Here is a 25747-nt window from a genome sequence, read left to right as displayed (position 1 = left end):
TATATATATATATATATATATATATATATATATATATATATAAGAAGAAGAAGAACAGCATTGCAAAGTAGGATTTTACAAAAAGTTTTTATTATTCGGCAGAATACTCCAAAGTTGGGTGCTCCTTAATCCGTGGAGTTTCAAAGAATGCTATTTCTTCTCATCAGAGGAAAAAATTGTTAGCGAAATAATCAGAAAGTCAAGTTAAAAGTTTTAACATTTCCATGTACGGTTAGTCCTTTTTTTTCTTATAACATTGAACTCTAAATGAACTTTCCACATGAACTATTTTACATATTCTTATGTTTTAAAGTTTTGTGACTACAAATCATAAAACTTGAAGTATGCAGCAACTAGCAAATACATAGAAACGTTAAAACTTTTAACGTGACTTTCTGATTATTTCGCTAACAATTTATTTCCTCTGATGAGAAGAAATAATATTCTTTGAAACTTTGAAACTCTGCGGATTAAGGAGAACCCAACTCTGGAATATTCTGCTGAATAATGAAAACTTTTTTGGAAAATTCTACTTTACAACTTTGTTTTTATTATTTATCATAAGCTCTACTATCTCCAGTCAATGTATTGAGCTTTTTTATTTGGTTGGGATTAAAATATAAATAACTATATTCATATTTGGTTTTGGAATTTGCTTTTTCTTGATTAGTAAACTCCTCCTTATAAGCTTTTCTGCTATATATATATATATATATATATCTAGCCACACTGATGAGCTGTAAAACAGCGAAACAGTACTGTATGTGGATGACTATATATATATATATATATATATATATATATATATATATATATAAAGTTATAAAATGTATATGACGATTAAGCTACACTGAATATTCCGCGTTTCATCCAATCTGGGATTCTTTAGGCTTATGCGCAAATTCTGTGGTTGTTTGCCGATTTTATATGCGAATCTTCTATTGAGATTTTAGTTAGCCAATCAGCTTTCTAGTATCCACCGCACCCTTCCTATCGGCCAATGGGCATGCATTTATCGGACAAAGGCCTATTTGACCTCTGGTTGACCTGTTCCTTTGTGTGTGCTTTATTTAGCCTGGATATTTAGTTTCTTGATCTGTTTTAAATCTAGTTTAGTGTTTTTTGGGTTTTTTTATGTTAGTTTATATATAAATATATATATGTGTACATACATATATGCACATATATATATACATATATATATGCATACATATATGTGTGATCGTTTATGTATATTCATGTTTATTTAATTTATTTATTTGTTTATTTTCTATTGTTTTGTATTGTATTGTATGTTTCTATTGTATGTGGTCTATTGTTTTTGTTAGTTTTAAAGCTATTTTGTATCACTATCCTAGAGTAAATTTTATCTTGTGAACACAGTTGTTTGCTATTTCTCTTCTACAGTTTAATAGATGTTGGGGTTCTTTAAAGTACAGGATAGCAAAGTTTTCATGAAGGCATAATCTACATGGGTCGTCTAGGTCCCTACACGTGGTAGCTTGTCTTATTATTTTCCATTCGACTACTGACGAATGTCCGCATTCCTTGAGTTCCCAGTATTTATTCACTAGTGTTGTTTTCATACGGTGTTTTTTATTGTTGAAACAATAAAAAACATAGATTGTTGTTGCATAAGTGTTGTCGTTCTGTCCGGAAGAAAGAAACAATTCTACAATTAGTCGAAACAAAATATATTGAACAAAATACAACAAATAAAGAGTGTAATTAAACGTCGAGTTAGGGTTAGATTGTGGTTATACGTCAGTCTGACTGCCAAATGTGCATGACTTAGGTGCTAACGCCGGAAGACATATTCTCCAGATCTTTATAATAAGTGGAAGAAGTAATTATTATCCAAAGGGTGAATACAATACAATAATTAGAAAGGCCGCTGTTTGATTGGAAAGTTTAACACCTTAAGGGTCAAAGGAACTCCAGAATGGAAGGCGACGAAATCACTTGACTTCTGGATGGACTTTCTATCTATTAGCAAAAAAGACTTATCCAAATGCCATCTCTAATGGCGTGCACAATGTAATCAGATGTAACGGGACGAGATATCCTCCTATTTATCCTAATCCCATGCGTATGAAAATAAAACGTCTCTGAGTTGTAATGTGATTATTTTCTTTGTAATAAGAACTTTTTATTAAATCACTAAACATCGGTGTCCGAGTGATTCTACCCACCAAAAAGCAAGAACTTGAAATTATATATATATATATATATATATATATATATATATATATGAAATAAGTATTACAGTTAAGTTTACCAAAATAATCCAAGCTGGCAAAACTAAAGTATATTATAAATATTGAAGAGTAAATATTTATAAAGTAATCTCAACCAGATGTAAAAGCTCGAAATCACCTTTTTTTCCCCTCTGCTTCACTATTTGTTACCAAGTAAGATTTATGACTTACTTGTAGTTTCATCGAATACAAGCAAAATCGGATCCCGCATTTTGCTAAATCCTACCCTCTGATGAGAAGGAAAGTATTTCTCAGAAACTCCGCAGATTAAGGACTATCCACTTATTTTGTGCTTCCTTTTTTTAAAATTAAATATGATTTTTAACTCTTTTTCAAATGTTTTTTAACATGTTTTATTAACTACTTCTTCTTCTTATATTAGCGATCAGGGAGGAAGTTATGTAGAAGATGTAAGAATAGAATAGGGGCTTGGTGGTCTTACTTGTAGAATCCAATATTACGAAACCAAAAGTTTAGGACATAGATAGCTGTATATGACATCATAAAGTGAAAACTTCCCTTGTAGAAGAATTCAAGTCGTGTTTTTATGTCCCTCTCAGACTTTTTTCTCTTAATCTCTGTGTCCATCCAGCCGAGATTGAACTCACTACACGAGTTTTTAGTGTAATTCAAATCTTGTCGGTAGCTGAATACTAGATGCTTCGCTAGGTCTATAAAGAGTATTTTTATGGTAACGCCATCACTAGATGGGGTGCCTACTACGGATTAAGAGAGTCCCATCTATCCTCGAGGGAAGCATAGACTGCGCCAGTTTCTCAACCTGGTATTTTTACCTCGCAGTACATGCAGCGTCTCGCTTTCCCAAATGGTCACCCATCTCGTACTGGCCAGGCTCAACGTTGCTTAACTTCAGTGATCTGGTGAGAACCGGATGTCAACAAGATTGTGCCGTATATTAAAATAAAATATATATTAATATTAAAATAAGTTTTGTTTATATTATTTAAATAAGTTGAATATTATTTATAATATTAAAAAGAGTTAAGTTTTGTTTATAATATTAAAATAAGTTAGGTTTTGTCTGATATTAAAACGAATTAGGTTTTACCCATGATAGTAATTGTCTGTATTACAGTCACCCAAAGGTGCTGAGTTCAATCCTGAACGAAGGCAGTGAAAAGTAACATTCTAAATAGAGAATCAGCAACTATGTCCCAGAGCCTAGCTGGAGTCCAAACACGGTACCCCCGTAATAATAATAAAGGGTTGGGTTCGAGACTCCTAACAAACAGTTCGTTCGCCAGTTCGATACAAAACACCTGATGAAGGCCGGAGGGCAAAACGGCCGAAACGTTGTAACTATAACAACCAAGATGAGGAAGTCAGTCCGACAATCTCAATAAATTTTACCCATGATGTTCAAATACGTAAGGTTTCATTTAAGACACTCTAATAAAATAGGGTTTAATTTATGACATTAATACAAATTAAGATTTGTTTATAATAAAAAAAAAGTTAGATTCTGTTTATAATATTAAAATGAAGCTTGGTTTAAAATATTAAAAAAAATAAGTTGTGTTTATTAACTAAAGTTAATATTATAAACAAAACTTATTTTAATATTAAAAACAAAACCTAGCTTATTTTAATATTATGAAAAAACTTAAATTTATTTTAATATTATCAACTTAACATTCTCTGTGTAATAAACTTTTATTAAATAGCTTTATATTTGCAGGAGGGGTAAGTGTGTACAATGTAACCAAGTGTGGCGGAACTAGCTATCTATCTGTTTGCCTTAATCTCATACGTACGAAAGTAAACCGTATCTTACTATTGTTCTCTTCGTAATAAACTTTTATCAAACAACTAAACATCGGTGTTCGAGTGATTCTGTCAACCGAAAAGCAAGAACCTGCGCTGATATATATATATATATATATATATATATATATATATATATATATATATATAGAGAGAGAGAGAGAGAGAGAGAGAGATAGATAGATAGATAGATAGGTAGGTAGGTGGATAGATAGATAGATAGATAGATAGATAGATTCACTAGTATATATTAGCGATTAGGGAGGCAGTTATGTAGATAGATGTAAGAAAGAGTCAAGGAGTTGGCCTTACCTATAGAATCAATCATTACGAGAGCAAAAATTTAGGAAATGGATAGGTCGATATGATGTCCTACGGGAAAAGCTTCCCTTGTAGAAAAATTCAAGACGTGTTACAATCTAATATGACGAGCAATGCGTTTGTTATGATTGACTTTCTCCGTTACATAATGAAAATCGTTATTTGAATTGAATCGAACAGACTAGGTCACCAGAGGTCAGGAGTAACCTTAGTTAAACAGAAGGTGGTGTGATTTCCGGGGAATGCGGAGAAAGATTTTTTCCTCTTCATAGAGACACTTCAGGTGAAGCCGACGTGTAAAAAAGCGCTGTTCAAGATATAGACAAGGGCTAGGCTCACGCAATGTTGCAGAGTGTAGACAATCCTATCTGTATATCTATCTATCTATCTATCTATCTATCTATCTATCTATCTATCTATCTATCTATCTGTCTTTCTATTTTGCCACGCTCACGTGCACGTAAGTAAATCATCACTTTTTTTTTTTTTTTTTGCTGTATGTTTTCTCTGGGATTATTTTTTCTGATTACTAAGCCCTTTTTTTTTTTTTTTTTTTTTTATAAAACTAAACATCTGTGTCAACAGACATTCAAATGTCTGGATTCCCGACGACGACACGGTTGTATAATTGTTTATGCACACACTCGTAAGTTAAAATCCTAACATTATCCCAAAACGATTCACACAAAAGCTTTGCATATCAAAGAAAATCCTTTCTATACCGACACGCGACAATTCTTGCATAAGGCAAAAACATTAACCAACTCCCTGTAGCTTTGTAGTTGAGAGTTAATTCTAAAAGAATTATCAGGGCTTTGGATTTATTGCACTCTATGACCCTATCCGCCACGCCTGACTGAACTGATACCAAAGCGTTTTTGTTTCCCTTTTTATCTTCAGAATCACGGAAGCTGAGAGATAAGCTTAAACCAAGCGGCTCTTCTTTGCCTGACATCATCGCACCGTCATACACCTCCGCCCAGATAATGATGTGCATTTTTGTGACATTGCACGAGGTAATAGACTTAAACATGCAGCCCTTGGTGCATGCATAGGGATACAGTGTGCATCTGCAGTGCAAATCGCAAGGGGCTGCATGGCTGCAAGTGGCAGCATTCGCTTTCATATTTAAGACAAGTAAATCTCAACTAATTCTACCGACAACATTGCGCAATCTCGTTGGTGAGTGAATCCGTTGTGTTAACCGGGATGGCAGGGTGGTTTCCCCATAGAAATGGCGGAACCGGATTAAGGGATATTAACGGAATAATCTGGAGGGGTTCCTCCCCTCCCCCTTTTCCAACACATGATCTTTCTTAAGGGTCAGGATAGATTTCCAGACACCATGAACATTACAATAACTGATACATCTGCTTGTAACATTTTTACTCCGCTTGTATTCCCTTTTTTTTTACTTGAGATTCACCACTTATCAAAGTCCGAAGGCCACTCGAGGATAAGGGCTAATGAAAGTATGGTGGTAGTGTAGTAATCGTAATGATGTAAATTGGATAAAATTTGATTATTTATGAGGACGGCTTAACAAGAACTTGCTGACATTGGATTTGAAGGTTACCATGTTGTATTCAACCGGGAAGCAGACCAGCAGAACAGTGTTCCAAAGGTGGACATTTCTGGGAAAGAAGCTTTGTACGTGAAATCTGCGTTTAGATTTAGGCACAGATAGAGAGTGGGGAAATTGACCTTTTGGCGTGGAATAAAGTGTAGCATCTGTTCTGTCCTAAATCAGTGAAGGAGAAATGATTTATGCAAATTTACTATAATCGATTAACAGATTGATTATAATTGACCTATGACAATGTTCAAAGCTAACTTTTTAAATGAATTCTTTTAAAGGTATGTTATGATTTTAGACGAGAAGAGAAGAAATATAGCCCGTTTGGGTCATCTGTTGAGTCCAGGTTAAATTGTTTTACTCAGGAGCAAGCCAAGCATGCGGAGTTCCCCTCCATCAAAAATTTACTTTACCATGACTAATGTTTGTGCAAAGTTTCAAAGAATTTCAAGGAGTGGTTATTGAGAAAAGTGTGAACAAATAAAGGACGAACGATTTGGGGGAAATTTTACCCCTATAATGCCCCCTAGGGGAGCAATCAGAGTTATCTTGGAAAATCTGTCCTGGCAAAAATTTACTTTCACCATGACTAATGTTTGTGTAAATTAAAAACAAGGCATAGTTATTGAAAAAAGTGCAAATGCACGAATGAACGAACTGGAGGCAATTTTTACCTCTATAATGGCTCCTGGGGAGCACCAAATAGAGTTATTCCGGACAATCCGTTCTGGCAAATATTTACTTTCACCATGACTAATGTTTGTGCAAAATTTCAAAAAAATTCAAGGAGTGGTTATTGACAAAAGTGCAAACAAACGAACGGATGAACAGGAGTGAATTACTAGGTCCAAATGCCTCCTTTGTCGGGGGATCAAAAAGTGAGTTTGGAAAAACAAAATAAACCAAATCTAAAATTAGTTTCTTTCTGTTCCTTATATAGATCTTTCTCTTCTCTCTCTTTTTCTCCTATCTCTCACTTCATTCTCTCTCTCTCTCTTTCTCTCTCTCTCTCTTTCTCTCTCTTTGACTCTTTTATTCCTCTCAAACTATGAGCTAAATAAATAGTATTATTGTATGTGGTCATATCCCAAACCGAATAATGTTTTAGCATGCATTTTGTGTGTTTAAAATATGTATCTAAAAAGACCTTAGGGAAACATCGATCCTCCAAAGGAGGAAGTTTCAAAGGAATATGAAATTCACAAGCGATCCCCAGATGCATGCATATCCCAATTAGGTGAGATGACGACGTTAGGTTTTTGCAACTTTTGCAGGGAGGTTTCAACGTCCTCCTACATACAGCGCCTGGAATTCCCAAGTTGGTAATCCATTTTAGTAATGACCAGGCTCTACGTTGCTTAACTTCGGTGATTTTGATGGGAATAGTATTTGAAAGTCAACATGATTATATACGGCATAATCACGTTGATTTTCAAATGCTATGCGTAGAGTTTCGTTTAACAGTGATGCAGAATTGACTGTTTTTTATTTTTTTTGGGGGGGGGTAAACTTTTCCGAGTAAAAATCAAATGATTTCTACCGAAAAAGTATTGAAAATCTGGTTGCATGTCGGGAAAAAGTTGTGAACACAAATAGAGAATTATTGATTAAACAATTTTTGGTTGTTATTTTACTTTTAAAAAATGTAGATTTCAAAAAACGGCAAGAAATTTTTTGCCAACCTAATATTTTGTCGAACTCGAGAATCTGCACGGAATTTCGAACAGAACCCTTTATTTAATCCACGGGGCAGCATGCTCTCATTTCGTCAGTCATTTCCGAAAAAATTCCTGCTATAACGGATAAAGTACTAGTTTAGTTTAGTTGCAAGTGACATTCTTCTAGAGATTTATGGTCAAATACATAATGTAAGCGATACTAAGAATACAATAGAAAATTACTTGGTACTTCTACTCGGTCCAGTCATGGCTGACATACAAGAGTATGCTACCCCTGTGCATTCAATAAGGGGTTCCATTCGAAATTCCTTGCAAATTTCTGAGTTTGACAGAAAGACCCCTCTCCCCGAGTTCAACAAGGTACATCTGAAGAAGGTCGGTAACATCGGCTGAAACGTTGTGAGAATAATGCAGAAGATGATAATAGTAGTTCGAATAATCCAATTAATAAAAACTAGCTGGCCGCCCAGCGTTGCCCAGTCGTACAATACGCTTAAACATGATATTTTAATTTATGCAGATTGCGTATGTATTATTATAGAATCAATCCTCTATTTGTTATTAGCCTGGGTGCCCGGCGTTGCCCGGGTGTTTGGAGGTGTGTGTTGAGCAAAAAAAAAAAAATGTGGTAGTAAGCAGGCAGGCTGTACCACGAAGGAGGAAAAGAAACCGGAAGTGACGTAGGTTAGACAATCGAAAATAGGCAATGACTTTCGAAAATGTGGGTGAAAAAAAAAGCGACCTCTCCCTATAGAAAAATGCCCAGTTGAGAGTGAAGAAATTAATGTTTTTGACCAATTTTTCGATATTTGTCGTCCGGAAGTTCGAGGTTTAAAACAATACTGATTTCATCACGTTTTAGGCAGACATGCATACATACATACATGCATTTAAACAGATTTTTGCTCTTTATATTATAGACTAGCGGGGGGGGTACCCGGCGTTGCCCGGGTTTTTCGAGGTGTGTGTGCTCGGGCGGGGGGTGTTAATCAAAACATAAGAATAAGCGAAGTAAATATATCGAAAAAAAACACAAAAAAAAAACAAACGTAAGGCAAACGAACGATGTTAAATGTAAAAATGAAAAAGACAAAAAAAGAAAATGCGAAACAGAAAAACGAACGTTAAAACTTCGTTAAAAAATCTGAAAAATACCCCCCCCCCAAAAAAAAGAACACGTGAAAAATGGCTTAAATAACCCTGTTTCAATATTAAAATTTTAAAAATCGAAAAAAAAAGAAGACATCTCACACCACGATTCGAACCCAAAAAAAATTTAGATAATGAGGCCACGCTCTAAGCAAATGAGCTAAGACGACGTTGACAAAATTGTGTCGGTTTTTCAAATATTTAAAGTAAATCATGTTCCGACGTCGTATGACGCATGCGTAGAAGCGAACTTGTTATGAGAGGACGGTTTTTGCTGACCCCTCCATGTAGATAACTGATGATTTTAGGGTGAAAAAAATTAATGTTTTTGGCTAATTTTTCGATATTTGTCGGGCGAAGGTTGGAAGTTTAAAATGATACCGATCTTGTGAATATCCGTGACCCGTGTCAAATGTTTTTGCGAGACATACAAACACACATACAAATATACAAACATATATACATACATACATACATACATACATACATACAAACACACATTTTCGCTTTTATATATATAGATTATATATTACGAGGAATAATTTCCTAGGTGGATGAATTCGCAAATAATAATAATAATAATAATAATAATAATAATAATAAAAATAATAATAATAATAATAATAATAATAATAATAAAATAATAATAATAAAATAATAATAATAATAATAAAATAATAATAATAATAATAAAATAATAATAATAAAATAATAATAATAATAATAATAAAAATAATAATAATAAAAATACTACTAATAATAATAAAAATAATAATAATAATAATAATAATAATAAAATAATAATAATAAAATAATAATAATAATAATAATAAAATAATAATAATAAAATAATAATAATAATAATAATAATAAAAATAATAATAATAAAAATACTACTAATAATAATAAAAATAATAATAACAACAACAACAACAATAATAATAATAATAATAATAATAATTATAATAATAATAAAAATAATAATAATAATAATAATAATAATAATAACAATAATAATAATAACAATAATAATAATAATAATAATTACAACAACAATAATAATAATAATAATAATAAAATAATAATAATAAAATAATAATAATAATAATAATAATAATAATAAAATAATAATAATAAAATAATAATAATAATAATAATAATAATAATAATAATAATAATAATAATAATAATGATCATGTCGTTCATCAAATAGCGTCTATGTTTGTTTACAATATGACATCATCTGATATTTGGGTTTGACGATGAATGCCCTGGAAAGTCACTTCTGATGAAGGTTTAGTTTTAAAATATGCAAACAAATAAATGATTTGTGGTGATTTTAAATGGTAACTCTACTTTCATCGTAAATTGAACTCATTGATAAAATAAAATTAAAATCAAATGGTAAGGTACAGTCGGGCTTGAACAGGGGATCATTCGATTTGTAGTCGAAAGCTCTAGCACTAAGCTAATGCTCTATCACTTAGCTATATCTTCAGATTATAATAAATGTGTTTTTTTTTTTAGAAGAAATGATTTGCTAAAATTTTATTATCTCCCTTGGCCGGTGTAACGTAAAATATTTCCCTGTAAAAATTATCCTTTTTTTTTATCTATAAGAAAGAAAAGCTATTTTTAAGATCGGATTTTTTTTCGTTTTCAATACTTATCGGATGAATTTCTGTATAAAATATATCTAAGAACACTGCCAGACATATAAATTAAATTTGTGTGAAATTTGCAAAAGATAAGCTCATCCGTTTCGGAACCTATGAGGAACTCTCTCTCTCTCACACACACAAAATGACTTTTATATAATAGTAGAGATTATCAATCCTCATCTCAAAGATTCAGAAACAGAAAACTTTGTAGTTGCCATGAATCTCGTGTCTGCCCCGATCCGGAGTGGGGATAGCTGTCAGAGTCTGATTTAAATACAATCTCGTATTATTTGGATTCTTCAAACTACAAGTCTCTTCTTGAATGTCATTTTCACGTTTCGGTCTATGTAACCTTCGACCTTCTTCAGGTTATCTTTTCAAACTCGAGAATGTTTCTGTCGAACTTGGCAATCTTGACAGAATTTTGAACGGAACTCTTTATTTACTCCATCGGGGTAGAATGCTCTTGTTTCGTCAGCCATGATTGAATAGAGATCCAAAGTCATTCGCAATTGTAAAGGGTTCTGTTTGAAATTCCGTCCAGATTACCAAATTCGACAGAAACGTGTCTGAGTTCGGCAAAATACACCTGAAGAAGGTCGGAGGTTACATCGATCAAAACGTTGTGAAAATGACACTTGAGATGAGAACAGTAATCCGATGAATCCAAATAATACAAATAACCAATCTTCACCTAAAAGAATCCAGAAACATAAATACAATCTGTTCTGGTGCGTGCATGCATTTATGTTGTGAATAATTAGTGGGAAGTTGTGATGCCAAAGTGGATGCCGATCAAGTGATGAGGGCTCTAATTGGGGAGATTAAAAGAATGGGTAGTTACCCAATAGTTGCTATTATTCACAAGTCCAATCTACCCCTCAGTTGTTGTATATTTAAGAAGTGAACATATGGGTTAAATAGAATCCATCCGTGGTAGACATAAATCGAAAACTTAAACTTATTAAAACAACAAGAATATTTGCAGATATGAAGAACTTTTTTTTTTCATTTGATGAGGGGGAGTAACCACTTATCAAGACCAGGAGATCACTCTAGAATAAGGGTTAAGTGTTAGATAAATAGTTAGGCTGAAGCATAAAAACTTTTACCTATATGACTGGAATCGATTATATTAGTATTGGGATGTTCAATTGGATTTGAAAAGCTTGTAAGTTTTTCCGGTATAGGAATTGGAAAAATTTCTGTCTATTTTCCTCTGTCAAAAAACAGTTTCCTTTTATTGTGTTTTGTTGTTGTTGTTGTTGTTGACTTTGCTTTTGTTTAAAACTAGCAGGCCACCCAGCATTGCCCGGTTGTAAAATATCCTTAAATATTATATTTTGATTAATGCAGATTTCGTATTTATTATTATACTAGCGGGGGGTACCCGGCGTTGCCCGGGTGTTTCGAGGTGTGTGTGCTCGGGCGGGGGGGGGTAATCAAAACATAAGAATAAGCGAAGTAAATATTTTTAAAAAACACACAAAAAAACTAACGTAAGGCAAACGAACGATGTTAAATGTAAAAATGGAAAACACACAAAAAACAAATGCGAAACAGAAAAACGAAGTTAAAGACATCTCACACCACGATTCGAACCCAAAACCTTTAGATAATGAGGCCACACTCTAAGCAAATGAGCTAAGATGACGTCGACGAAATTGTGTCTGCATTTTTAATATTTAAAGTAAATCATGTTCTGACATCGTATGACGTATGCGTAGAAACGAACTTGTCATGAGAGGACGGTTTTTGCTGACCCCTCTCTGTAGAAAATGATGATTTTAGGGTGAAGAAATGAATGTTTTTGGCCAATTTTTCGACATTTGTTGGGCGAAGGGTGGAAGTTTAAAATGATACCGATCTTGTGAAAATCCGTGATCCGTGTCGAAAGTTTTTGCATGACATACAAACACACATACATACATACAAACATACATACACACATTTTCGCTTTTATATATATAGATTATATTGGACCCAATATATAGTATTGATTTAAAAAGTTTAAAAAAAAAGACTCATGCGCCACCACAAACAATCGAAACCAAAACGTTTAGCTTAGGATTTACTTTTTCCTTTGACATTAATGCCTAACCTATGAAGACATGTTTGCTGCAAGGCTAAAAATTAAAACATGAACCAATAGCTATTACGTTACGCATGCGTATTCGTAATGTCGTCGTTCAACATTCACCTGGCAAATTCCAATTATTTAATTTTCACACTTTTGCACCGATTTTCCCCGGCTAAACCTTAAATATAAAGTTTTTTTATGGGTTCGAATACTCTATATATGAAGACCAAAAGCTGAGAGAGGAGCTTGGTAGGCAAAATTTTTAAACAAATATATATAAACGTACATAAATATATATATAGAAATAGTTTTGTGTTTACGATAACCTTTTTATGCAAATATTATGCAAGTATAAATCATGTAGAATGTCAGCATGAATATAATTACACATAATAGTAAACTAAAGATGATCATTCCATAAGAAAATCAAAAAAGCTAATAGGGAATTTGTTGCACTATTTTGGGCTTATAATGGGGTAGTTATTTAATTGCCGCCCACATCGGCAATATTTGGCACAAGGCCTGGAAAGTGGGAACCAAGCAGGCTCCCCTAAAGGAAGGGCACTCCTGCTATTTTAAAAATTGCCTGAGTAACCCCGTCGGCATTCCCCGGTCGGGGCGCCTCAGGCAGCAAGCAATAAACTTGCCCCACTGGAAAGCCCGGTGGTAAGGCCTGGGAGGGTGACCTCCTAGGTATTACCCAGGCGGTGTACCTCAGTCCAACAGGTGCTGGGCCGGTTCCCGGCCCCTCACCTGTTGGACTGAGTGTCAAGTGACGAATCCTTGACTGGTACTACCCTGTCTCCCTGCAGTCGAAGCCGCTAGGAGACATCCCATCACAACAGAGTGATAATGGGGTATGATCCCACACAGTCGGACGATTCTATTTATAAACGATGCTGCTAAGAACTGACGAATCAAATTAATTCACGTTCTGCTACCAACCAATCAGAAACCAGAATTGCTTCATAAATATTAAACCTTTTCTGGAGCAATTTCACATGTTCTTTTCCCGGGTTTCGACACGGTAAGAATATTTTGTTCTGTGGAACTGTCTTCTACAAACAAGTCACCTCCCAGGACTTGTGTGTAACAGCGAACCATCTGAAACTGTTCTGAAAGTCAAAATGGCTTACACTTCTAGAGAATTAATTAAAATGAATATGCAAATTAGCTAGATCTTTTGTACATGAATGCAATTCTAAGACTCATATATAACAAAATTGTATGGAGGGAGGGTATTTGCTCATGACACCACACTCTATAGAAGGCATGAGGAAAAAACGAATGAACCGTAGAGGAAGATCTCCAGTCTGTAATGGAATGGGGACAAAAATGGATGGTGACATTCAATGCTGCCAAGACTAAGCTTGTTTCCTTTAATAATTCCAAGAAATCTTCTCAACCATAAATAGCTATGGCTAATGATACATTATTGAAAGTACTTCGTTCAAACTGCTCGTCTTAAAAGTCACAGGGAACACGAGTTGGAACAAATACATCGAGGGCATTGTTGCGCCGACTGCAAGGAAGGTGGGTTCTCTCTACCTTGCTAAAAAGCTACTTATGTCTAAAAACATCATGTACCGCTACAAAGCCACTATTTGGCCATGTATGAAGTATTGTTGTCACATTTGGGCTGATGCATCTGCTACTAGTCTCTCACTCCTGGACAGGGTTCAGAAGAGAGTTGTCAACCTAATAGATCCCGAACTGTCAGTTAGGCTTCGGCCACTGTCCCATCAGCAAAATGGTGCATCCCTCTGCCCGTTTTACACATATTTTAATAGTATACGCTCTGACGAACTACAAGCCCTTGTAACCCCTCGACATAAATACCCTTGGCAAACCCAACGAGCAGCAAAATCCCACCCTTACACAGTAGAGATCCTCAGATGCTGGAAAGCCTTCTACTCTAACAGTTTCTTCCCCAGAACAGTTAGACTTTAGAATTCCCCTCCAGGTTCCTGCTTCCCCAACTGCACTGACATGCAGAAGTTCCAGTGTAATGTAAACAGACATCTTGCTGCTCAACTCCCTACATTTATGTTTCAGATAGTAGCCCCTACATAAAACTGGCACCGTGCCTTGTTTGGGACGAAAATGCAATAAAAAAAATAAAAGAAATAGAAAAAAGGGTTTTTAATATGAATATCAATACACACACACACACACAAAAAAAAATTGTAGGAATCTAAATCTGATTTTTAATTATAATTAATAATAAATATTTGTTGATTTTTAGCCCATCAATAAAACTAACATCTATAGGTTAACCCACAAAAATGTATTTTTTTACGTTTGCAAAAATATATTCACATATTACATGGGGTTTTACGATAATCTAAAAATAAATAGATAAATATAGGTTGGAAGTTACATCGGCCGAAACGTTGTGAAAATAACATTCAAGATGAGAACAGTAGTTCGAATAATCTAAATAATACAAGAAATATACATGTAGAAAGAGGTTACAACGGCCGAAACGTTGGGAAAATAACACTTAAGAAATAAAAAACAGTAGTTCGAATAATCCGAACAGTGCAAAGTTTGGTTTGATGGATACATAGAGTAAAGAGCGAATCATCTCATCTCAAAACAAAGCAGTTCTTGCAGACAATACATCGCCATTGAGACCAACACTTAACTCCCTTTGTTATCGAATTCTTAGCAGTGAGTTCTGACCAATAAGAGTAATGCTCTGCTGGTTAGAAATGGTAAAAGTTCCCGCATTCATAACTCTTGCAATCACACTCGCACCTGCTCCATCGTGTTTTGCTTTTTGTCTGAGTCACAACGGCAAGATTTTATTCATTTAAAATATTCGGTCAATGTAATAAAACGAAAATTAGACAAACGATTTTCATAACTGATAATATTTAAGTGTTTTCAAAGATGTACTCTAACTTCTTTTTTAACGTGATTTTATTCATTTTTAATAAAGCTGTCAATTTAATTGATCGATTACCAGATATAAACATGGAGGACTTCTTTATTTATGTTCTTTATTTATTTCCTTTATTGCTTTATTTAAACAATTTCTTTGAAACCGTAATCTGAAAATATTCTCAGAATGGAATTGAAGCAGTATTACAACAAAATATACGTTTTAGAGAATTAAAGTAAAACAGAATCCATATAATATTTTGCTCGTTGCTTTTCTTGGTCTCTACGTGACACACACACACACACACACACACACACACACATATATAATTATTTACTATAATAATTATTAAATACCTACAGACACTAGTGTTTCATCCTTTTGAGAATCATCAGTGCAGGGTGTCACGTTTAACACCAGTCGATAGATTCGAACCCAGCAACAGAAGCCATCCCTGAATTCATTAGCATGGCCTAATCCATTCGGTTACCGTTAACCGCGAGAAATGCTGTTGAATTTAAACATTTATTTTTAAATGCTTTTTAACGTCAGTCAGAGTGATCTAATTATTATATGATGATCTGCACATAAAAGCTAAATTGATCGACTTTTTAATTCAACTGAAAGTGCTCAACGATAAGAAACGGGTTTCTTAAAGGGGCTGACATAATTATTTTTATATTATATATATATATATATATATATATATATATATATGTATATATATATATATATATATATATATATAGTATAATAATTTTCCAAGTTCCAAATATCAAGTTTTCTCAGTTGGTCATTTATTACTTTTCAAAAGGTATCCATTACAATATTGTTTCATATTGCAACGAATAAGTCTGCAAAATTATGTTATTGCTGCATATTTAGTCACGTACTCTTCAGATGTTCACCTTAAAAAACTTATAAAAACACCATTTCGGACAACTTACATGGTTGTCCAAAATGGTGTTTTTATTATCTTAATCTTCTTTCTTGAATCTTCCTCGGTTGCTCCATAGATGCTTCCATCGGACCACAGAGACAACTCCTGTCAATTGACTAACTTAGTGGTTAACTAACTACACAACTCATCTATTCGACTTCCAGTTACAGACTATCTCCTCATTCTGATTTCTACAGACTTATGTTAGCCATGTTTGTCATGAAAGCCACATCGTTGTTTACTAAACCAAATTCCAAACTAATTTTGTTTATGCTTTTTCTCTATTCATAATATCTTTCCTTGAGCCAAAATTCCCTAGTTAAATATTTAACATAAATATTTTAACTAAATTCCTTTTTAAAACATTTCCTGAATATCTTTTCAACCTAAATAATTTAATAACTAATCATAATAACCGTTCTGACATTTGGCATTGTCTGCCACAACATAACACAGATACTACGCTATGATCACAATATAACACTACAAATCCTGCCAGTTTATATATATATTTTTTAATGTTTTGCTTTAATTTTTGATGACAGAAGAGAAATATGAAAACTGATTGAAGTCAGCTTAGAAATATAAGAAACTAGATTTTATACAGATGGTATAAAATGTTAATTTAAATGAAGCAAGGTCAATCAGCGTTTATTTCCCTCAGGTTTTTTAAACACACAAAATACAAGCTAAAACGTTATTCGGTTTTGGTATGTAACCACATTTAGTAATAATGTTTAGTCTATAATTTGATAGAAATGAGAGAGAGAGAGAGAGAGAGAGAGAGAGAGAGAGAGAGAGAGGGTTGATTGATAGGAGAAAGAAAAGGGGAAAAAGGGTCTATACAAGAAATAGAAAGAAACTAATTTTGGATTCGGATTTTTTTTTTTTTACTTTCAAAACTCATTTTTCCTGATTAAAACAATTTAACCTGAACTCAATGGAGGATTTGACAGAGTACAAAACCAAATTTGAAATCTAGTGGGCAATGCCCTTTCCTCCTCACTTCTTTCTCACAGAAGAGGTGTTATTAGTCTTTCTCTACTCTACCGGTATTTTCATAGCAGGTGCTCGACTGAGCATGTTTATTGTCATTTTTAATGTCTTGCTATGATTTTTGATGTAAGAAGAAAAATATGGAAACCGATTTAAGTTAGCTTAGAAAAGTAGTGAACACAATTTTACACAGGTTGTATAAAAATGTTATCATAATTTTAATAAAGCCGGATCAATCAACGTTTGTTTCCCTAAGGTATTTTAGATATATATTTTAAAAGCACAAAATACATGCTAGAGCATTACTTGGCTTTGGTATATATCCACAGACAGTAAGACTATTTAGCTCATAGTTGAGAGAGATCTATATAAGGAGCAGAAAGACTAATTATGGATTCGATTTTTTTGTCTTTCCAAAGACACTTTATCCTGAGTAAAACCATTTAGCGGATGACTCAACGGGCCATATCCCTTCTTTTCTCGTCTAAAATTGGTAACATACCTTTAAAAGAATTAATTTAAAAAAGTTAACATCGAACGTGAATTTTCACAGACAAATGTTAACCCGTCAATCATAGTAAAATTACATAAATGAACGTCTATTTACCTAAGGCTTTCTCTCCTACATACTTCAATAATACAAAGTAAATGCTAAAATATGCAGTCATTTTTTTTTCAGACAAAGAGTGACTCGCTTAATAAACAGATTTACATGTGGAAGGTTGCCTGATAATTTTTAACTAACCTTTTCGCTCAGTGTTCGCCTTAACATGTTTCACAAGACATGATCTGCAATGGATTTTGCATAATGTAACAGAGCAACAACAGCCAATATATGCAAATGACTGAGCCGTGTACGAGGTGACGTCACAGCGAAGAAGAAAGAAAAGAAAAAGATTATACAAAATAACGTGGCCAAGGACAGAAATAGATGTATCACACACGAGGCCTGAGAGCAACAGGAAAAGACATGTCCTAAACATGGTCAGACAAAGACAGAGTACCACGTGTTTGATGCAGTAGAGTCTTGTTAAGCACATTGAAGTATGAGAGGACTTTTGAACAAGAGACAAGGCATTATTCTGGAAGTACCTGTAAATAAATGTCTGTTGTTTAAACTGCAAAAAGTGAGTTGAATTCTTTCTTTGTCTTTGTTTCCTTGCAATTATCTACATACAACGTGTTGGTCCCGAGTGTGGACATGTAAGGACTATGTTACAACAATGATCACATTCTGATCAGATGGATGTGCGGTTATAGAAAGAAAAAAATAAGATTGCATCAGAATAATTAAAATCTTGGGTGCTTGTGCAGTTTAAGAACCATGCTATTTTTTAAAGATATTATTTTCTTAGTTAAATTCGATTTTTACGGTATCTTTTCTTTATTAAATTGTTAGGCAAAAGTACAGCATAATTAAAAAGCTCCCTCTCTCCATGCTAAGAATAGCTTTCTAAATAACATTATTACTTTAGCATAGTCTGAAACAAAAAAATTATTAAAACACTTCCTCCTCTGTGGTACTGTGTTCTGCAGTCAAACAGTTCTGGGAGAAAACTCTGCTCATAGAATTTTTATTTAGTTTTAGGTGCTGATAGAGAGCAAGAGAAATGGCTGAGAGTTGTTCAAATCTTTCAACAGGTAATAATTATCGCTTCTTACACTGATGATTGCGTAAGCATGAAATATTAGTGTCTGTACGTAAAAATGATTAATATTTGCTTATGAAAAAAATATTATATACTAGCAGGACCTGTGCAAATTTCACAAAATAAGAAACATATTTAATCAACAAATATGTTTTGATAAATCTGTACAAAAATTTGACGGCCCTGTCGGTAGGGCATTAGAATACGCCGACTGCCCCCCCCCTGCAGAGGGTAAAAGTCCCTCAATGGGGGTCGTGGATATGACCTTAAACTATATCCAGTGGTGAGGGCCTCAGCTTGTGGGCTTTGGGGAGTGTGGAGCCACCCTTTAATTACCATTGCTCCCAGGTCCACTCTGACCCGGAGTGGTAGTACCTGTTAGGGTCCCAACTATGAGTTGAATAGAAACCGACGTGAAAACAACAAATATATTCTATTAAAAAAAAAATTTTCTTCAAAATCTTTGGATTCGGCATTAAATAACCCGAAAAGGGTTGATATGCCATAAAACAAAAACAACCAACCAACCAACCAACGAAAAGTTGATATTGGCAAGATTACAGATGCCTTAAAGACTTGGTATCTTAAATGTTTCAACTTCATGATACAAGTCAGACAGAGAAAGATTCTGTTTGAATAAGTAACAAGCTATATAAATATATACCTTTCTGATAACTGTTCCTCGATTTAGGAACAAAGTGTAGTATCTATTCTGATTCTACACTTAGCCTATTCTGTCCTAGATCAAGAAAGCAGAATTCCTGCTAGATTGAAGAAATTATTTTTGTTCCAATCCAGAGTGCCCCTTTTGAGGAGATGGAATTCTCTACATTAAAAACCGATTTTGTATTACACTTTGCTCTCGTTTAGAGACAAGTAAATAGGAGCTGGATGCTGCTTGAACCGAATTGCATGAATAATATGAGACATTGTCTGGTGTTGCTCATCCTGAACACGGCACCCCAATTAGCAAAACAAGATAAAAATAAATACATGACAATATAGCAATTAAAGTTGTACTTACAGAATTGTCTGCGGCGTTGATGTTTCCTGAAGTCGAGTCTGAATCAATAAAAAACAAACGATAAAATTTAAACAAATGTTCAAAATACAAATTAAATGAAAGAGGCGAAATAATGAACCTAAGAGAAATGAAACTAAAAAAATCTTACAAATTATAACCTTAAAAATATGCAAGATATTGTTGTTCTTATATGTTTTACCCAACCCATAACACATATCTATGCTAGTCGATCTGGTTTAAAAGCTGTACCAATACAAAACAATTATTTAATCAAAAATTATCGCAAAAAATATCATCAAACGAAAGCAACAAAAAGGAAATAAACAAAACAAAAAATTCCGAAACACCCGACAAAATTATTGAAACAAACCCCCCCCCAAAATTATTGAAACAAAAACCCCCCCAAAATTATTGAAACAAAAACCCTCAAAAAATTATTGAAACAAAAACCCTAAAAAATTATTGAAACAAAAACGCTAAAAAATTATTGAAACAAAAAACCCCCCAAAATTATTGAAACAAAAACCCTCAAAAAATTATTGAAACAAACCCCCCCCCCCCAAATTATTGAAACAAAAACCCTCAAAAAATTATTGAAACAAAAACCCTAAAAAATTATTGAAACAAAAACCCTCAAAAAATTATTGAAACAAAAACCCTCAAAAAATTATTGAAACAAAAACCCCTCCAAAATTATTGACACAAAAACCCCCCCAAAATTATTGAAACAAAAACCCTAAAAAATTATTGAAACAAAAACACTCAAAAAATTATTGAAACAAAAACCTAAAAAATTATTGAAACAAAAACCTCCAAAAATTATTGAAACAAAACCCTAAAAAATTATTGAAACAAAAACCCTAAAAAATTATTGAAACAAAAACCCTCAAAAAATTATTGAAACAAAAACCCTCAAAAAATTATTGAAACAAAAACCCTCAAAAAATTATTGAAACAAAAACCCCAAAAAATTATTGAAACAAAAACCCTAAAAAATTATTGAAACAAAAAACCCCCCAAAATTATTGAAACAAAAACTCTAAAAAATTATTGAAACAAAAACCCTCAAAAAATTATTGAAACAAAATCCCCCAAAAATTATCGAAACAAAAACCCTAAAAAATTATTGAAACAAAAACCCTCAAAAATTTATTGAAACAAAAACCCTCAAAAAATTATTGAAACAAAAACCAAAAAAATTATTGAAACAAAATCCCAAAAATTATTGAAACAAAACCCCTAAAAGATTAATGAAACAAAAACCCTCAAAAAATTATTGAAACAAAAACCCCAAAAAATTATTGAAACAAAAACCCCAAAAAATTATTGAAACAAAAACCCTCCAAAAATTATTGAAACAAAAACCCTCAAAAAATTATTGAAACAAAAACCCTCAAAAAATTATTGAAACAAAAACCCTCAAAAAATTATTGAAACAAAAACCCTAAAAAATTATTGAAGCAAAAACCCCAAAAAATTATTGAAACAAAACCCTAAAAAATTATTGAAACAAAAACCCTCAAAAAATTATTGAAACAAAAACGCTAAAAAAATTTTTAAACAAAAAACCCCCCAAAATCATTGAAACAAAAACCTCCAAAAATTATTGAAACAACCCCCCCCAAATTATTGAAACAAAAACCCTCAAAAAATTATTGAAACAAAAACCCTAAAAAATTATTGAAACAAAACCCCTCAAAAAATTATTGAAACAAAAACCCTAAAAAATTATTGACACAAAACCCCCCCAAAATTATTGAAACAAAAACCCTAAAAAATTATCGAAACAAAAACCCTAAAAAATTATTGAAACAAAAACCCTCAAAAAATTATTGAAACAAAAACCCTCAAAAAATTATTGAAACAAAAACCAAAAAAATCATTGAAACAAAATCCCAAAAAATTATTGAAACAAAAACCCTAAAAAATTAATGAAACAAAAACCCTCAAAAAATTATTGAAACAAAAACCCCAAAAAATCATTGAAACAAAAACCCCAAAAAATTATTGAAACAAAAACCCTAGAAAAATTATTGAAACAAAAACCCTCAAAAAATTATTGAAACAAAATCCCCCAAAAATTATCGAAACAAAAACCCTAAAAAATTATTGAAACATAAACCCTCAAAAAATTATTGAAACAAAAACACTCAAAAAATTATTGAAACAAAAACGCTAAAAAATTTTTTAAACAAAAAACCCCCAAAATAATTGAAACAAAAACCTCCAAAAATTATTGAAACAACCCCCCCCAAATTATTGAAACAAAAACCCTCAAAAAATTATTGAAACAAAAACCCTAAAAAATTATTGAAACAAAACCCCTCAAAAAATTATTGAAACAAAAACCCTAAAAAATTATTGACACAAAACCCCCCCAAAATTATTGAAACAAAAACCCTAAAAAATTATTGAAACAAAAACACTCAAAAAATTATTGAAACAAAAACCCAAAAAAATTATTGAAACAAAAACCTCCAAAAATTATTGAAACAAAACCCTAAAAAATTATTGAAACAAAAACCCTAAAAAATTATTGAAACAAAAACCCCAAAAAATTATTGAAACAAAAACCCTCAAAAAATTATTGAAACAAAAACCCTCAAAAAATTATTGAAACAAAAACCCAAAAAAATTATTGAAACAACCCCCCCCAAATTATTGAAACAAAACCCATCAAAAAATTATTGAAACAAAAAACCAAAAAAATTATTGAAACAAAAACCCTCAAAAAATTATTGAAACAAAAACCAAAAAAATCATTGAAACAAAATCCCAAAAAATTATTGAAACAAAAACCCTAAAAAATTAATGAAACAAAAACCCTCAAAAAATTATTGAAACAAAAACCCTCAAAAAATTATTGAAACAAAAACCCCAAAAAATTATTGAAACAAAAACCCCAAAAAATTATTGAAACAAAAACCCTCCAAAAATTATTGAAACAAAAACCCTCAAAAAATTATTGAAACAAAAACCCTCAAAAAATTATTGAAACAAAAACCCTCAAAAAATTATTGAAACAAAAACCCTAAAAAATTATTGAAACAAAAACCCCAAAAAATTATTGAAACAAAACCCTAAAAAATTATTGAAACAAAAACCCTCAAAAAATTATTGAAACAAAAACCCTCAAAAAATTATTGAAACAAAAACCCTCAAAAAATTATTGAAACAAAAACCCTAAAAAATTATTGAAACAAAAACCCTAAAAAATTATTGAAACAAAAACCCTCAAAAAATTATTGAAACAAAAACGCTAAAAAATTTTTTAAACAAAAAACCCCCCAAAATAATTGAAACAAAAACCTCCAAAAATTATTGAAACAACCCCCCCCCCAAATTATTGAAACAAAAACCCTCAAAAAATTATTGAAACAAAAACCCTAAAAAATTATTGAAACAAAACCCCTCAAAAAATTATTGAAACAAAAACCCTAAAAAATTATTGACACAAAACCCCCCCAAAATTATTGAAACAAAAACCCTAAAAAATTATTGAAACAAAAACACTCAAAAAATTATTGAAACAAAAACCCAAAAAAATTATTGAAACAAAAACCTCCAAAAATTATTGAAACAAAACCCTAAAAAATTATTGAAACAAAAACCCTAAAAAATTATTGAAACAAAAACCCCAAAAAATTATTGAAACAAAAACCCTCAAAAAATTATTGAAACAAAAACCCTCAAAAAATTATTGAAACAAAAACCCAAAAAAATTATTGAAACAAAACCCCTAAAAAATTATTGAAACAAAACCCATCAAAAAATTATTGAAACAAAAAACCAAAAAAATTATTGAAACAAAAACCCTCAAAAAATTATTGAAACAAAATCCCCCAAAAATTATCGAAACAAAAACCCTAAAAAATTATTGAAACAAAAACCCTCAAAAAATTATTGAAACAAAAACCCCAAAAAATTATTGAAACAAAAACCCTAAAAAATTATTGAAACAAAAAACCCCCCAAAATTATTGAAACAAAAACTCTAAAAAATTATTGAAACAAAAACCCTCAAAAAATTATTGAAACAAAATCCCCCAAAAATTATCGAAACAAAAACCCTAAAAAATTATTGAAACAAAAACCCTCAAAAAATTATTGAAACAAAAACCCTCAATAAATTATTGAAACAAAAACCAAAAAAATTATTGAAACAAAATCCCAAAAATTATTGAAACAAAACCCCTAAAAGATTAATGAAACAAAAACCCTCAAAAAATTATTGAAACAAAAACCCCAAAAAATTATTGAAACAAAAACCCCAAAAAATTATTGAAACAAAAACCCTCCAAAAATTATTGAAACAAAAACCCTCAAAAAATTATTGAAACAAAAACCCTCAAAAAATTATTGAAACAAAAACCCTCAAAAAATTATTGAAACAAAAACCCTAAAAAATTATTGAAGCAAAAACCCCAAAAAATTATTGAAACAAAACCCTAAAAAATTATTGAAACAAAAACCCTCAAAAAATTATTGAAACAAAAACGCTAAAAAAATTTTTAAACAAAAAACCCCCCAAAATCATTGAAACAAAAACCTCCAAAAATTATTGAAACAACCCCCCCAAATTATTGAAACAAAAACCCTCAAAAAATTATTGAAACAAAAACCCTAAAAAATTATTGAAACAAAACCCCTCAAAAAATTATTGAAACAAAAACCCTAAAAAATTATTGACACAAAACCCCCCCAAAATTATTGAAACAAAAACCCTAAAAAATTATCGAAACAAAAACCCTAAAAAATTATTGAAACAAAAACCCTCAAAAAATTATTGAAACAAAAACCCTCAAAAAATTATTGAAACAAAAACCAAAAAAATCATTGAAACAAAATCCCAAAAAATTATTGAAACAAAAACCCTAAAAAATTAATGAAACAAAAACCCTCAAAAAATTATTGAAACAAAAACCCCAAAAAATCATTGAAACAAAAACCCCAAAAAATTATTGAAACAAAAACCCTAGAAAAATTATTGAAACAAAAACCCTCAAAAAATTATTGAAACAAAATCCCCCAAAAATTATCGAAACAAAAACCCTAAAAAATTATTGAAACATAAACCCTCAAAAAATTATTGAAACAAAAACCCTCAAAAAATTATTGAAACAAAAACGCTAAAAAATTTTTTAAACAAAAAACCCCCCAAAATAATTGAAACAAAAACCTCCAAAAATTATTGAAACAACCCCCCCCAAATTATTGAAACAAAAACCCTCAAAAAATTATTGAAACAAAAACCCTAAAAAATTATTGAAACAAAACCCCTCAAAAAATTATTGAAACAAAAACCCTAAAAAATTATTGACACAAAACCCCCCCAAAATTATTAAAACAAAAACCCTAAAAAATTATTGAAACAAAAACACTCAAAAAATTATTGAAACAAAAACCCAAAAAAATTATTGAAACAAAAACCTCCAAAAATTATTGAAACAAAACCCTAAAAAATTATTGAAACAAAAACCCTAAAAAATTATTGAAACAAAAACCCCAAAAAATTATTGAAACAAAAACCCTCAAAAAATTATTGAAACAAAAACCCTCAAAAAATTATTGAAACAAAAACCCAAAAAAATTATTGAAACAACCCCCCCCAAATTATTGAAACAAAACCCATCAAAAAATTATTGAAACAAAAAACCAAAAAAATTATTGAAACAAAAACCCTCAAAAAATTATTGAAACAAAAACCAAAAAAATCATTGAAACAAAATCCCAAAAAATTATT

General features: G+C 31.7%; 1 protein-coding gene across 1 annotated transcript in view; it reads right to left on the bottom strand.

Moving 5' to 3' along the window:
- The window catches only part of LOC145252797 (osmotic avoidance abnormal protein 3-like), a 2582558-nt gene that overhangs the window by 1223682 nt on the left and 1333129 nt on the right, over positions 1–25747 (bottom strand). The window contains exon 9 of the mRNA XM_080112744.1: positions 20006–20043. Coding sequence (XP_079968870.1) covers positions 20006–20043 — 38 coding nt within the window. The remainder of the gene's footprint in view (positions 1–20005; positions 20044–25747) is intronic.

Source organism: Euprymna scolopes, chromosome 29 (assembly GCF_053919585.1).
Source record: "Euprymna scolopes isolate OS-2025 chromosome 29, ASM5391958v1, whole genome shotgun sequence".
In the NCBI taxonomy this organism is placed as follows: Eukaryota; Metazoa; Mollusca; class Cephalopoda; order Sepiida; family Sepiolidae; genus Euprymna; species Euprymna scolopes.
The sequence above is the reverse complement of the archived record's forward strand: the minus strand, read 5'-3'. Positions and strand labels throughout refer to the sequence as shown.